We start from the raw sequence: 15,925 nt of genomic DNA on the forward strand, positions 1-15,925 counted from the left end.
CTGGCTTTCCTCCACTACTAACAGTCTCCTTGAACCCCTCTCCCTTGCCCCCTCCAGTAAGCAAGGTGAGGAGCTCATGAACTTCTTTGTCACTAAGATTGAGGCCATCCATTAAACTGCTTCTGCTGCATCCATTCCTTGCCCATCCCAGCCCCAAACTTGAATCTTTCACTTTTTCTCCTCTACCACCCCTCATACTTAGCTTGAACACATGTTGTCTGAGACCCACATTTTACTCTGTTGACCCTATGCCCACTAAGCTGCTGACCACCAGACTTCTGTTCCTGTGCTAGCTGATACTGCAAATAGTTCCCTCTGCTTGATACTGTCGTCCTCACTTTTCAAATCTGCCATCTTCCCCCATTCCCCCCCATGATAAAACGCTCTTGACCTCTATACCCTTGCAAACTACTGCCCCATCTCAAACCCTCTATCCTCACCAATGTGCTTGAGCATGTTGCCTCCTAAATCTGTGCCCATCTTACCTGCACCTCCATTTTTTTTCTGTCTTCTCCAATTGGGGTTTGCCCTTGCCACAGCACTGAAATAGCCCTAATCAAAGTCACAAAGATATCCTGATTGTGACCATAGTGCACCATTCCTGAGCTCTCTGCAGTTTTCAACACTGGCCACATTATCCTCCCAAAATACCTCTCCTCCATTGTCCAACTGACTGAGTGCTCTTGCCTATTCAGTTGTGGCCAGAGAATCTCCTGCAATGGTTTCTCCTCCTGCGCTGTTGTCCTGGAGTACTCCTGATCTATCATGGGTCCCTTTCTATTTTTCATCAACGTGCTGTCTCTCGGTGACGTTGTCCGAAAACAGATCAGGTTCAACGTGTATTCTGAAAAGCAGGAACCTTCACAGTATTTAAGTATTTAGATGAGCACTTGAAACGCCATAAGCGTACAAGGCTATGGACCGAGTGCTGGAAAATGGGATTACAAAAGGTAGGTGCTTGACGGCCGGCATGGAAACGATGGGCCTGTTTCTGTGCTGTATGACTTTGACTCTGATCAATGCCCCTCAACTCCTCCATTGGCTGTGTTGTCAGACTATAGTCTGTCTAAGTCTTGGGTGAGCTGAAATTTCCTGAACTAAATACTGGGAAAATTGAGCCATTGTCTTGGGCCTTTCCCACAGTCTCCCTTTCCATGCCACCAGTTCATTTACCCTCACTGGCCTCACTTAGACTGAATCGGACTGTCATACAGGCATTGACCCTGAGCGGAGTTTCTGACCCCACGTCCTATCCATCAAAAGATTACTTATTTTCACCTTCATAACTTTGACTATCTCTGTCTCAGCTTATCTGCTCCAGAATCAACTATTCCTGTACTCCTCTGGCTGGCGTCAAATTTTCCATTTCTCAAACTTGAACTCGTCCAAAATTCTGCTGCCATATCCAAATCAAGTCTTGTTTTTGTTACCCCTCTTAATATCTTCTGCTTTTGCTCAGTATCGATCCTTGGTCTGATTTTATTCCAGTGAAGTGCCTTGGGATACTTTACTTAAGGGCACTTTTTAAATGCATGTTGGAACTTGGTTAGCTTGAATGACTGAAATTTCTTCATGTGCCTTGAAGATGCAGGGTAGATGCAAGACTGTTATGCAAGTATGTAGTCATTGAGTGTTTATCTCAAAAGGCATGTTTTCTGGTGTTTGATTTTGAACAAATGCAACTTGTGGTTCATTCATTTCAATTGGACTCTTGATTGTAGAGTACCTTGAAAGAGAGTCTTGCATTTATGTAGCGCTTTTCACGACCACCAGACATCTCAAAACGCTTTACAACCAATGAAGTACTTTGACGTGTAGTCACTGTTGTAATTTAGGAAGCAATTGAAGTAAGTGTTATGGGTTTAAAAGAGTCTCAGGTCAAGAAGTAGTGACATAAATAACATTTCATTAGTTGTCACCATATGAATATCCAGGAGTGGGAGGGAGGAAATTTTGTATTGATCTTGCTCGTCTGTATTTTTTGGCTGAGCCATATACTGTCTTGTAAATCTTGTAATTTGCAATGGAGTTAATTTTGTTTGTTTAAATGAAAACTTTAAAAGTTGCAATTCTCCACTGACCAAATTCCCTCTAGAGAAATTTAGGGTATGATCTAGTTCTGAAGTTTGACCGACTTTGTTCCAAAATTTGAATTTTAAAATGTTCGATTCTTTCAATGATCCTAGCGAAGGGAAAACACTTCTCAAAATAAAAATTTCAAAATACAATTGATTTGAACTGTTAACTATTTGTCTCTATTTTGAGTTCTTGTGTTTATAGTAATTGTAGAATGGACTCGGTTTTAAAGATTTCAAAATTTTATGATTGGTCTGAATTATCCCTACCAGTATTGTGAAGTTGTGTTGTATCATTTTTAGCCTTTTGACAAAATTTGCAGAATACCTCTCCTGCTTAATTAACTTTGCTCTTTCTGTGGTCTCTTTACACATATCTGCTCGCTCTTAGTAAGTTCTGAGTCATTTCTTGCACTTGGAGTTAATAGGCAGGAATTTTATTTAATGGATAAAATTTTAAAATAAAAAGGCAAAACAAAATGTAGGAAGATACTGAGACAGCATTTTGTCATGAAATGCAAAACCTCAAACTGTTGACTTTTTTTTGCTCATTCTTTTTTCTGTCTTTCACCCACCCCTGCTCAACCAGAAGACCTTGACTGCTACTGGGGTATCATTCTGTAGTGCTAGATGCTCTTGGTACCTTGCCCCTTGTGCTCATTCTTTGTCTGAGCCTACATATGAGTGTTGCAAGGTCATTTTGCTGAGAGATAGCACAGCCAAGTCTGATGTCCCCCCCCCCCCCCCCCCCCCACCCCCAAACATGTAGACTTTCCATCAAAAGCTAATTTAGATAGAAGTCGAGCATGAAAAAGTATGAATGAATTTCTTTTCAGGCCTCCCTTCCGCAATCAAGACATCAGACTTCATGCACACTTTTATATATTCTAAAAATATATTTTTATTTCAAATTTGAGGTTTGATTTGTGTAAGGTTGTATGCACTGGTCCTCCTGTGAGGAATATCGGAAATAGTGAGATTGACCTATGCTGGTTTTCAGGCAACAAGACTATTAAAATTGTAGAGTATAAATCGGTTGCATGGTCACCTGCTTAATTTTGACTTTTAAGATCAAAATGTTGCTTGAAAAAGGTTTAATTCATTGGATGGATCTATGTTTGAAGGACTTTGGGCCATCTGATATCATTTAGGTATATTGTTTGTCCCTGCTGAGGTCCTGTCGTATTTGTTTTTCAGACGAATCCTTTCTTTCTCCTTCCGTTGCACCTGAATGTGTGATGCACTCCTCTGCAGGCAAGTCCCTTCAGCTTTCCTTTTGTTCTTATCTGCATCTTGTAGCTAGTCCGTTGCTCATAAATAATTTACTCCTTGATTTTACTGGTCACTTTTTATGGGCTTAATTACTTATGTGCTAGCTTCCTATTACAAGTCTTTTTGCATTAAAATCTTGCATTAGTACAGAGTGTGATTTTTTTTTTCAAAACCAATTATTTGTGAAATTTTGATTTAGAAGTAAAATTTATTTTGAAGCTATATAGATCAGAATATTCTCAAATTTGATCCCTGCTTTATGCTGAGTTTGCTGACCTCAGCAGGGTAACTGTTGATGTTTCCATTGGGCTAGAGAACGGCACATTTTCCTAAACTCCTGATTACAATACACTGACTCCTCTCTTTGAAGTGTATTTGTGTGAAAACAGTAGAATGTGATGTCCTCCACAGACTGATAGCCTGGCAGCACTGGTTATTTGGATGTGATACTGGAAGGTGCCGATCCATTGAGTCACTGTTCTCAGGATACGAAATGAGAAAGAGGAACAAAAATATAATTCCTTCAATATGCAGTAATTGAACTTGTCAGCATGGCACACTCTGTACTTGGCAGCAACTTGTTCCATTTTCTTGCATTAGTTCATTCTGTATTAGCTGCTAACAGGTTTATGTAGAAGAATGCTGTCTTCTACAAAAATCTTTCTATTTTAGTCTTCATTCTTTGTCTATAATCCCGCTCCCTTCTTATCCCTTCCCTGTTTTTATTTGACCAAATTCTGTAGTTACACTCCATCATCCAACCTTTTTCTTCAATCCAGAAAAATGATTATTTCACAAATAAAAAGCTGTCTACATAATCAAGGACCACTCTGCCATACCTTAATGATTTTTTGTTCTATGAATGTAATCTCATTGTCCAAACAGTTTCACATATGAAGCTTTAAAAAAAATTGTAAAATATTTTACACTCAAGCATATGGTACATCCCAAAGTAGACATTGTTTTTCATTTTAGTTTGAATTATAATGTGTTATGGAGAGAAAACCTAATCTGAAAGTGGATGCATACTTAAGACATATAAACTTGGCATATTGGTCAAGGAGGGACTGGGTTATAGCCATTGAAATGTTTGAAGATTTGGTGTGTTCTGCTCCCTGAGTTTTGTTTTGGGAGAAGGATAAATAAAAGATGGGGAAGTAGGTTGAAGCTAGAGAGAAGAGAACCTTTGTCATAAAAAAACATTGAGATTAGGACAACCTGAATATTGGGAACCCCATGCTTGTTTAGTCTGTTTTGGGAGTATGATTTAGCAACAGTGGTGGTAACTATCAGCATCACTGAGCCAAAGAAAGTCCACATAATGCTAAGTTGCCCAAAAACAGCATTTAGTCCAGTGACTTGGAAATTAAGTTGATCAATTTTTGTGTATTCTGTATTCAGAAGAAATTAGTTTCCACTTTTTTTGAATGTGGACACATTGTTAAGTTGACATTCTTGAGCTGAATACACAAGATGGTATTTCTCTCCCCCGCCCCCCCCCCCCCCAAAAGTTTGAATTAAGTTATTGAAGAGCAGCTTTGGCTATTGGGAGTCAGATAAAGAATCTGCCAAGTGTGCTTTAAATTCAAGAAAATTACCAACCCCAGTATTTTACAGTTAAACATAAGTTGCATTAATTTCTTAGATATTTCTGTACTTATTTAAATCACTCTTTGTCTGCTTAACAAATGTTGATTCTAGAAATTGCATAGAATTAAAAAATTTCCACTAGTAATCCAGCACCACATCCAAACACCTTCAGGGATGGTGCTCTCTACTCTGCCCCAGTAATGTGCTTAACCCCAGCCTGAGATGAGTGCCTTCTCATTCTATTCTGTACCCACTGTAAACTATCCATTTTTCTGGTCCTTCGATTGGGCTTTCAGTTTAAAATAAATTGGTGTTTGATGAAGTTTCATTTTAATGTGATGGTGTAATCTTAAATTCGCAGATGGCTATATGTCAAATATTGGATGTTCAGGACTTAGTTTTCCTTTTTTTTTGATTGTATCTCCATATATCATAAGTGAATATCCAGAGTCCAATGGGGGAAATTATTTGGCTTTGTCCTTTTTAGTTTTAAATAATTTTCTCCCTATGTTTGTGCTTTGAGTGGGTGGCTATTCTTTGGGTGAATTTGAATAATAAATGTTGGCAAAGTATTCGTCTATGGAGGGGGCAGGTGAAGTGGGAATTGGAAATTAACATGAACCTGTTCTCTACTCGCTGTTAGCAGGTATACTTTTTCAGTGGGCTCATAGGGTAGCTGTGGATAAATCCTGAAGATTTCTTACTCATTTTCTCTCCCTTCTCTTTTTCTCAACCCCCCCCCCCTCCCAATTCATTCCACTAAACAAAAACTATTGTGAGGCCGATTTTAGTTATCCTGACCCAGCTGTGATCAAATGTATTTCCTTCAAGAAGTTCTTTACTGGTGCTTGTTCACATCAGTATTGCTGTTGTATGGTGTTTTTCTGAGTTCCACCTAAATTCTGTTGCTTTCTGTTGACCAAAGTATTGTTAATGGGGATAGGAACAGCTGTTGTAAATTCAAATGCCTTTGATTTGAAGTTTTACTGTTCTTTTTCAGTGATCTTTTAATCATTTGGAGCTATTGACATTGCAACTCTGGTAGCAGTGTCTTTTTGACATTCGGTGACTGATGCTTAAAAGCAGGGAAGATTCACTCTAGTTGATGTAGGCTTCTTTGATATACTCTGCTGATTTTTATCATTTGTGCAGTTGTAGATCCTCCCTGGTGACTGACCCATGATATTTGTGTTGTCTTCTGGCATTGCATGATATCCAGCAGTGTGGGACATGCTCATTTAAACTTATTTGCAATAAGTTGGTCTTCTAAATAAATATTATCTTTAAATGATCCTCTGAGCCATTATTTCTGATTCCTCTAAGGAATCTACATAGCATTTTCAGGTCAGAAAGATAACACAGGTTTGGTGGGTATTCTGGAATATTCCAAAGTGGCTCAGCCTTGTCCAAGTCTGAACAAAAGAATGAAGACATTAGGGCCCTTTGGGGATCACACAATCTCTAGCTTTATTTGAAGATTGTTCATCCTCAGGCTCTACAGCCAGTCAAATGCTATTCCGTGCCAAAGCAAGGAAATGGGTCCTGCTGAATTTGGTAATTTACATTTGATGCAGATGTTGACTAGAGCACAATCAGTGGCTTGTGCTGATAGTTATGAGTAACACTAGTGATTAAGATTTAGAGCTAAATTCTGAAGTAGATTATTGGTGTAAAATTTGGCAATATTTGTTGGTAGCACTTCTGACATTGCAATTTCAATAAATAAATCATTTGAGGATGTGTTTGTTTCTTTTGAGTCCACTGCAGGATTATCCTGAGTGTGTGTCCTCCTTCATGTCTCTGAATGCATAGGGTTTATGTAGGTTTTGAAGGCAGTCCCTCTTTCGGTTCTGGTTCAAGCACAAACAGACCTAAGCTTTTTACATCAACGTGATTGCTCTCCCTTTATTTTGTATTAAATCATGTAATGTGGGTAGCAATGCCAAGGCTGCATTTATTGTCTATCCTCCGTTCCTCTGAAGGGAAAGTATAGTTGTTATGACCGTCTTTATGGTGATGGTGTAGCCATGATGGCATTAGGTGGGGAGTTCCAGGATTTTAACCCAGCAATAATGAAGGAAGGACAATAAATGCCCACGTCAGGTTGATGAGAGACTTGAAGGGGAATTTGGAGTGATGGCATTCCCATGATATTGGCGGTAAAGGTTATGAAGCTAGGGGGCAGTATTCAAGCAAGATTGGTAAGTTACTGCACTGCATGCTGTATCATTCATACTACAGCTACATTGGGAGCAGTGGTGAATGCTAATCATCAAGGACAAAGCAGTGTGCTTGTTGAAATTCTGGAGTTTGATTGCACTATCCTATCATAGTTTCCTTGGGAAATCTGGCATGCTGACCTCTTGCTCTACTGTAAATATTGACACATAGTACTTCATGTCCATTCCCTTATTTTCATTGATAATATCACTTATCATTTTTCAAGGGGCTCATTGCTTTTGAGTACCCTTTTTCCTAATGTAATTGTAGAGGTTTTTGTTTGATATCCCTTGCAAATTTGTTTTCGGATTTCATTTTTATAGCTGTTGCTGTCTGTTTTTTGATGCACTTTGCTGTTCCTTGTATCTTGACCATTTGCCAGGATCATTGTTTTGCATTTTTGTATGCTTTTCTTTGCTTTATATTGTCTTACCCCTTTAGTTGTCCATGGCTGTCTCTTTTGGCAAGTAGTACTCTTGCCTTTTAGGGGTATAAACTGGTTTTGAATCACATTCATTTTCGAACACCTCCCACTGATCATTTGTCATTTCACCCATTAACACATTTATCCAGTTTACTGTGGACTGTCTCAATCTTATCCCATTGAAGTCAGCCTAAATCTAGAATCTTGGGCTCTTTCACATTTCTCCTTTTTAACCATTATGTTGAACTCATCATGATTGCTATTAGATAAATCATGCAGTGTTAGGCCTTTAAATAGTTGTTTAGTAGTGCAGAACTTGAGTATTGCTGAAAATAGAGACATGTTGTCAAAGCATTTTATCTTGCATTCATCAGGACAATTTCAAGAATAACCAATGTAAGGGAAAACGACAACTTATACTGCATGTGAAGAGAGTGCTGATTGGTTGGCAAGTGAACTCTGGTAGAGGCTTTGCTATGGCGAATGCACCAGTTTACAGTGACAGTTTACTGCCAAGTTTTATTAAAAATTGAACCAGGCAGCTTGATTGGTCAATGCATTGCCCTGATGAATGAATCAGCGAATGGCTGTTGCTTGCTTTGTTCAGCTGAAACAGGCGCAATGTTTGTACATATTCTTTGTCTGCAAAGAACAGGGCCCTATGTATTAATATCCATAGCTTCCAGTACGTGCAAATGCGCCACACTGCGAGCCCTACTGGCAATCTTAAATTGGTTGTCAGTGTTATTCTTAGCACACTGGGTTATTTAGCAAATGTTGTCCAATTGTGGAATCATATCTAATGTTGGACACTGTTTTGAGTTTTGCCAGCACGGGCTGGTTGGATGCGGTCTGTACCTTGCCCGTTGTGAACAGCAGAGGACATGTTTGATACAATCTGCCAGTCTTTGGAATGTACGGCCTATATACCTAGCATCATACTGGTATTGAAATTCATGCATCGCATTACTCATTTGCGTGATGGGCAGAATGTCGTCTTGGCTTGACGGCAGCATCCTGTTAGTGGCGAACACCGCATGTTGCTACTGTACAGTAACAGCGTGAAACAGCCAGCTTTACCTGTTGCTCAAATTTGTGGGATACATTACCCTTCCAGGGTAATTTAGGTATACTGGGCACTTTTCAGGGCTGAAATAAACAGTGTCCACCATTAGATGTGATTCCGTGATTGGATTATTTAGCAAATGTTGTCCACAGTGTGATGAGAATTACGCTGACAACCAATTTAAGATTGTCAGGGCTCGCAGTTGTGGCGCGTACTGGAAGCTACATATATTAATACACAGGGCTCTGTTCTTTGCAGACAGAATATGTACAAACATTGCACCTGTTTCAGCCGAACAAAGTAAGTGACAGCCATTCACTGGTTCATTCCTCAGGGCTGTCTGGTTTAATTTTAAACGATGCTTGGCAGTTAACTCAGTCACTATAAACTGGTGCATTCACCATGGCAACACCTCTACCAATCAGAGGTCACTTGCCGACCAGTCAGCACTCTTCGCGTGCAGTCAGTATAAGTTGTTTTCCGTTACATTGGTTATTCTTGTGATTGCCCTGATGAGTGCAAGATGAAAAGCTTTGACAACTTGTCCCTATTTTCAGCAATACTCACGTTAGGCTTTTTACTAAATCTGGCTAATTGCTCATTTACTAAATCCAATATGGCTTTCTCCCTTGTTAATTCTAGGACATATTGTTGTGGGAAACTGTCCCAGATACACAAGAAATTTGCTACCTTTCTGATGTGCCAGTCTGCTTATCCCAATCTATGAACGTTAAAATTCCCCCATTAAAAGCACTCTGCCGTTGCTATGTGCTTGCCTAATCTCTGCATTTATACAGTCTACCACTTCACAGCTACTACCCAGGGGCCTATACACAACTCCTGCTATAGTTTTAAATCCTTTTCTGTTCCTTAATTTTACCCATAAAGTCTCCACTCCTCACTTACTTCCTTGTTGTATCATTTATCGTTGAAGTGATTTCATCCTTAATCATGAAGGCTACTCCTCACGTTCTACCAGTTTCTCTATCTTTGCTGTAGACCTTTTTAACCTGGTTATATTTAGTTGCAAGTCCTTACTGTCTTGCAGCCATCTCTCTCTCTCATGGCCATGATGTTGCACCCTTCTTGCAACGCCACCGCCCCCCCCCAGTTGAATTTGTGTCTGCACTTCATTCAACTTGTCCCTTATACTCTGTATAAAAACACTTATTTGGCCCCACACCCTAAGTCAGGCGCCTACAACCTGCAGCTCATTAAGGGCGTGTGGCTCCTGTCCTTAATTGATCAAACCCATTTTAATGGTAATTAAATGATGTTTAGATTTTTAAACTTTATACTTGAGAGTGCATCATTCAATTACCTTTTTATACAAACCTACAAAGTTTTGAAGTGTGCATCTGTCTTTTTCATTATTGGCATTTGAGTAACAGCATTGCGGCTCTTAAGATAGTGTTTTTTGACTAAATTTTTTTAAAAATGGCTCTTGTTAAAGTTGCTGACCCCTGCCCTAATGTTTTACTCTTGCGTTTTTCTATTTTTTTTTCTCTCTTGGTTTAATTACTAATTAAGTTTTCCGTTTACCTGCAATGACTAAAGCAAAATTTCTGATTTTTACTCTTCCCATTTGTTTTTCCAACTACTATTTGCTACCTTTTCCACCTGAGCCCTTGTGTTTTTTGTTCTCCTCTCTTTCTCTCCCACTTACTAGTTTAAAGTCAACTGCCCTATTTATCTTTTCCACTAGGACCCTAGACTGAGCCAGGTTCAAGTGGAGCCTGTCCCAATGGTTCTTGCTGTCACAGTACTGTGCCAGTGTCCCATGAATTGGAAACCCTTTTCACCCCACGTCCTACAGCCAGGTGGCTACCTCCTTAAGCTGCTTATCCCTACATCAGTTTGCACGTGGCGCAGGTAATAATCCATAGATTATAACCCTTGAGGTCTTATCCTTTTAATTTGACTCCTAAACTCTCCAAACAGCAAACTCTCCATCCTGCCTATGAAGGATACTCTGTCCCCCTAATTACTAATAGATTTAGTTGTATCTGAGTTAACCTGTTCCACTAAACCTGTTGACTCAGAAGTTTCACTACTGAATTCTAGTTATGTAACTAATCAGAACTTGAAGTGTATGTGTTTGTGGGATTTGGGTGAAAAGAATCAAGGTATGCAGAAGTTAGAGAATTGAAGATGACATGCTTAAGTGTGTATTGACAGCACTTTCAAAAATTGCTCATACTGAAAGAACAAGTTTGATTACAAATGATGTAGGGACATTTTAGACCCAAGTACTCTTCAGTGGGATGCGTAATTAACAGGCTGGTGGGGAGAAAAGTGGAAGGAATTTTTTTTGATGTATCAGTTCTGTTGATTTCAAATGAAAATGAAATGCATTCACGATTGTGTACAATTTTACTATTTTGAAAGGGAAATCGTTAGACATAACAATGAAGTCATTCAGGGATGTTGGAGTGGTCCTTTTTAGTCTGTTTAAAGCAATGAAAATGTTAAATTTGTGTATAAATATTGATGTGTACAGATAGCATTCAATTAAAACTAAGACTTGACTTTTCTCATTTCCTTTCCATCCATGATCACAGACTTTTCTGTCAACTTGAAAGATCAGCCAGCTAGTGCCGAACCTGTGGGCCCACAGGATGCTGCACCTGTGCATGTTGAACCTGTTCCTGTCTTCTCTATGTCCTCCTTTTCTTCTGATTCTATAACTGAATTAACAATGTCTGCAAAAGCAGTCCACAGTGATCTTATGCAGACTGAAGTTCCCATAAACACAGGTTTACAAACAACCTTTGGTTTTATGGAAAGTACAATGGACAAACAAGTAGCAGACCATTTAGGAAAAGCTCATGCCGTTGATGAAAAGACGCAAGTGAAGCCAGCATTTATAGATTCATCAGAGTTAGACACACTAATTTCTGTTGTTGAAAGTCCATTCCAGTATAAAATTGGTCAGTGTGTAGATTCAAATGAAAGTGAATTTAAAGGCACTACATCAGCCTTGGTTGAAGAAACAATGCCACAACAAGTCAAAGCAGATAAGGGAGGACTGAAGATTAGTGAGGTCATGGGTATAGATAAAGTTCAGTTGTCAGATGACAGGGAAGTGGAATCGGAAACACATTTAGGATTAATGTGCGAGTATGTTGGTGTATCCGGAATGAGTATATATCCCTTAGACAGAATTGTTGAGGAAAAGGAATCCATACAGGATGTGATGGATTTTAATGCGCAAAGCATAAAACCAGCAGACAGTGGTCTTAATTTTTGCTATGGGGACATTTTTGAAGTAAAGGAAAGAAATGAGCTAAAATCTTCTGGTCCAGCAATTAATCAGGTAGCTATCATTGATGCTGACACCAATAAATCCATTAATAATGTAACTGTTAATTCTGAGAGTGGTAAGTTTCAAGATCAGGAAGTTTCAAAGACAGCATGTGATACCAAAGAACCAATTGTGGCTACAGTTACTGGAAAGCAAGGTTATGCGAACTTGGAGAAATCAGCCTTTGTGGAACAGGCCTTTGAACAAGATGAAGATCTGTCTCCAACTAATGAAGCATATTTTGCTGTTTCACAAGTTGCAAGTGAATCTCAAACATGCATGACTTATGCTACATTTGATTCTTACAACATGTTAGAGTCTGATTACTTCAGCACTAATGACATGATTCCTGAACATGATGCAGTTGTTAGAGGAATGACTGAATTCAAAGAAACTTCAATACTACCATTACAGTTGGCTGTTAAATCAGAAGTGACTAAAGAGGTTGAAGATGCAGAAACAAAACCCGTTGCACCAGTATATACTGAAAATGAACCAAATTCCAAAGTATATGTGACATCTGCTTCTGAAATTAATTCACAACCACTTGATGGCTTTGCATTCGAAGCAGACCAGATTATAAAAACTGACTATTTGAATAAAGTCATAAATTCAGGTCAAACTGCACCGAGTTTTGCACCAGAACGTTTACAAAGAAATTCTGAAATCCAGTCACCTGAAGATGCATTGGATATAGAAATAAGGAAATCTGCTCAAGAACTACTTAATCGATTCGAACCACTACCTTCTACATCTGAAAAGTATGTTTTGGGCAAATCTGAAGTGCAAGATTTAACAGACAAGATTGTTAAGGCACCTGCTCGCACAGAGAAAGAGTGTGTTATGATACTCTCCGATCTTGAGAGTGCTGCAACACCATTTGTTGGTCAGTATGTCAGTAACGAACAAATTGTTCTAGAACCAGTTAGCTTTACAGATAGTTTTGCTAATGGTATTCCAGAGGAGACAAAAACACAGCATTTGTTTGAGGAACAAAAGACTGTTACAAATAGGAGAATTGGTGAAGATACTGTAGTTATTTCAGAGCAGGTTCCAGTTTTTGAGGAGAGAAATTTACCAGAGCACTTATTGGTTGATTCTATTATAGAGTCGGGAGGTGAAGATTTGTGTGTACAGCTTGGGTACAGAGAGCCTAATGTCTCTGAAAATATAAATCAATTTGTTGCCCAGTCCAGTGAACAAGGATTATTACCAAGTAAAATTGTGGAAGAGAAGTATTGTCCTACATTGCTTTCTCCAAAACATGAAGTATCAGCTGATGCTTTGGTGATGACGAAGAGTCTAGATATGCCCATATGCAAAGAAGTTGCTATCAGCAAATCTGAGCCTATTTTGGGAGCACAAGGAGCTGCTGCAATTGGAATGAAACCTGTTGAAGGGATTTTAGCTGATTGTAAACATGTTGAGCAATGTTCACTTGGCACACCATTGCTCCAAAATCAAATTGAAAGCCCATCACTGATTAAAAACGTAACTGAAGATGTTGTGGCTGGCCCATTAAAGGTTACAGAGAAATCCGCAGTAGAAATTGCATTAAGCCATCAAGAAGCTTCTGAAGTACTCCTGCCCAATGCAACAATGGGTGAAAAGTGTGCTGCAGAAGAATCTATCCATCTTTCTATGCTTGGAGCCACTGGTACACCAACCACATTATCAATGCCAAATGAGGATTTTTCAAGTGTTAACAGAGGGCTTGCTTCAGAAGCTTTGTCTGCAGAGACTTGTTTAATTACTTCTCAGCCAGTGACTTTGGCTGCAGCTCCATCATTACAGGATGGCAAATTTCCAGACAATTGTTTGGAAGAACTTGGTGAAATGAAAGCTATAGTTGATGGCTATTCTGAAAAATCAGAGATTGCACAAGTACAGATGAAGCCTGAAGAGTTACCTACTGATTCTTCATTTCCCGTGAATGAAGAAGTAACAAAGGCTTCAAAAGAAGTGGTTACAAAAATTTTAGAAACCAGTGTTGCTCTAGCAGAAGTGTTGGGAGAGAAAGAAGGACCAAGGACAACATCCATGTCTCAGCAAGAAGCAGATGCAATATTTCTCTTCCCTGTTGAAGGTGATATAAGCAAAAAAAATGTTCATGTAGAAACTCTGGTCCCAGAATTGCCCACTGTTGCGGAGAACATTGAAACTTCTAAAGATGCTGCTGTTGCTGGTATTACAGATATTCCAGTAAAGCCGGACAAAAAATCAGGTAACCAATATATGCACAATCATTGCCCGACTTCACAAATGCATCTTCACTTGTAGATAGTTTCATCACATTTGTATAAATTGAAGGTGTGCTCACCTCTTCTGTTAGCTTTTAGTAGTGCTTTAACTGCATGACTGCTAAATGTCATTGCCCTTCTCTTTACACGTCTTGTTTTAAAGTCTAATGTTCGCATCCTTCAATCTAACTCCACAAATAAAAATTAATGAATGCTTGATTTACATCATAACACTTGATCTTTTAGTGCACTTTTTAAATGGCATATGAAACAGTAATCTAGTGATTTAAGGTAAGTTTTTAAGGTAATTATCCACAGGTTGCATGGAAATAACATTACTAGATGCTGCACTAGTTTGTAATACAACATTTTGCAAAATTTAGTTGGAAATATTTTAATTCAAGTGGTAGAAATAGTTAATTCAAATTGTAACTTATGGAAAAACTTTTTTTTTTTTTTGAATCTGTACATTATAGAACTAGATAGCTAGAACCTGGTAAAAAGCCATTTACTCCAGCAATCCTCAGCCTATGTTTTTGATCCTTTAAACACATCATCTTGCATTCCCTTCTGTCCAGAAATGTATCCAGCTTTCTATTAAACTTTATGCTTGCTGTTCAATTCAATTACTGTCCTTGGAAAAATAATCCACAATTCCTCCTTTGATTTTTAGAATATATTTTTTTCATGAATTTGCTTATTTCTAATTTCATTATTTTTGTCTCTGTTGTTTTCGAATCATTGAACATGATGAACAATCTGTCTTTTCCAAATTTCGGTTCCTTTCTGAATTAACCAAACCAAGATACCTCAGCTGATGAAACTGAAGAATATATTGTTCTTGGATGCCCCATTTGGAGAGTTTGGTGTTGCAGTAGACTGTTAGTACACCTCTAGGGCTAAGTTTCAATCTAGCCAGTACTGATGGGATGAAAATCTACTTCGTCAATTCGCTAGAATTTCATATGGGTCCTCTTCCTGTCACTGCACCATTACCCCTCTCCTTGGCTCTATGCTTTTTCTTGGCCCCTCTGTGACATCATCTGAAAAGTGTTGCGTTCCACATGTACACAGATGACATGCAGCTCTACCTCACCCTTGCCTCTTTCAACCTCTACTGTCTATTGTTGCATTGCTTGTCTGACATCCAGTACTGGATAAGTCAAAATTTCCACCAGTAAATATTTAAGTCCAAAGGACGAATACTTGAACGTTTATGGCAGACAACTGGTTTAACGATTCATTTCCAAATCTGGCCGGACCACATTAAGCACTATCTAGTTCTGCTGTATGTTGCCAAAACGGCTTCAAAATTAGTCAGCACTCTTTTCAAAAAAAAAAAAAACTTGACTCCCCTGTGCTTGTAAGCCACTGCCCCATCTCCAACCTCCTTTTCCTTCACTCCTTGAGCATGTTGTCTGTCTGCCTTTCAAATCCATGTCCATCTTTCCTGCAATTCCATGTTTGAATTCCTCCAGTCATTAGGTTTTAGCCTCTTACAGTGCTGAAATGGCCCTGATCAGTCACAAATGACATTCTCTCTGACCCAGGTAATCTATGCCGTCTCTATCCTTCACAATGTGGCTGCAGTTTTGTCATGGTCAGCCACGTCGTTGTCCTCCGTCATCTAGCTGACTTGGACTGTCCTCACCTGTTTACATTCTTTTTATCTTATTAATCTTGTCTATTCTGATCTAGAGAATCATCTGCAATAGCTTCTTTTCCCACTCCCAT

At 38.9% G+C, this 15,925-nt stretch overlaps 1 protein-coding gene across 1 annotated transcript in view; it reads left to right on the forward strand.

Moving 5' to 3' along the window:
* LOC137376411 (uncharacterized) overlaps positions 1–15,925 on the forward strand; it is a 111,150-nt gene that overhangs the window by 16,902 nt on the left and 78,323 nt on the right. The window contains exons 2-3 of the mRNA XM_068044922.1: positions 3,273–3,329; positions 11,209–14,175. Coding sequence (XP_067901023.1) covers positions 3,273–3,329; positions 11,209–14,175 — 3,024 coding nt within the window. The remainder of the gene's footprint in view (positions 1–3,272; positions 3,330–11,208; positions 14,176–15,925) is intronic.

Source organism: Heterodontus francisci, chromosome 13, assembly GCF_036365525.1.
Source record: "Heterodontus francisci isolate sHetFra1 chromosome 13, sHetFra1.hap1, whole genome shotgun sequence".
Lineage (NCBI taxonomy): Eukaryota > Metazoa > Chordata > Chondrichthyes > Heterodontiformes > Heterodontidae > Heterodontus > Heterodontus francisci.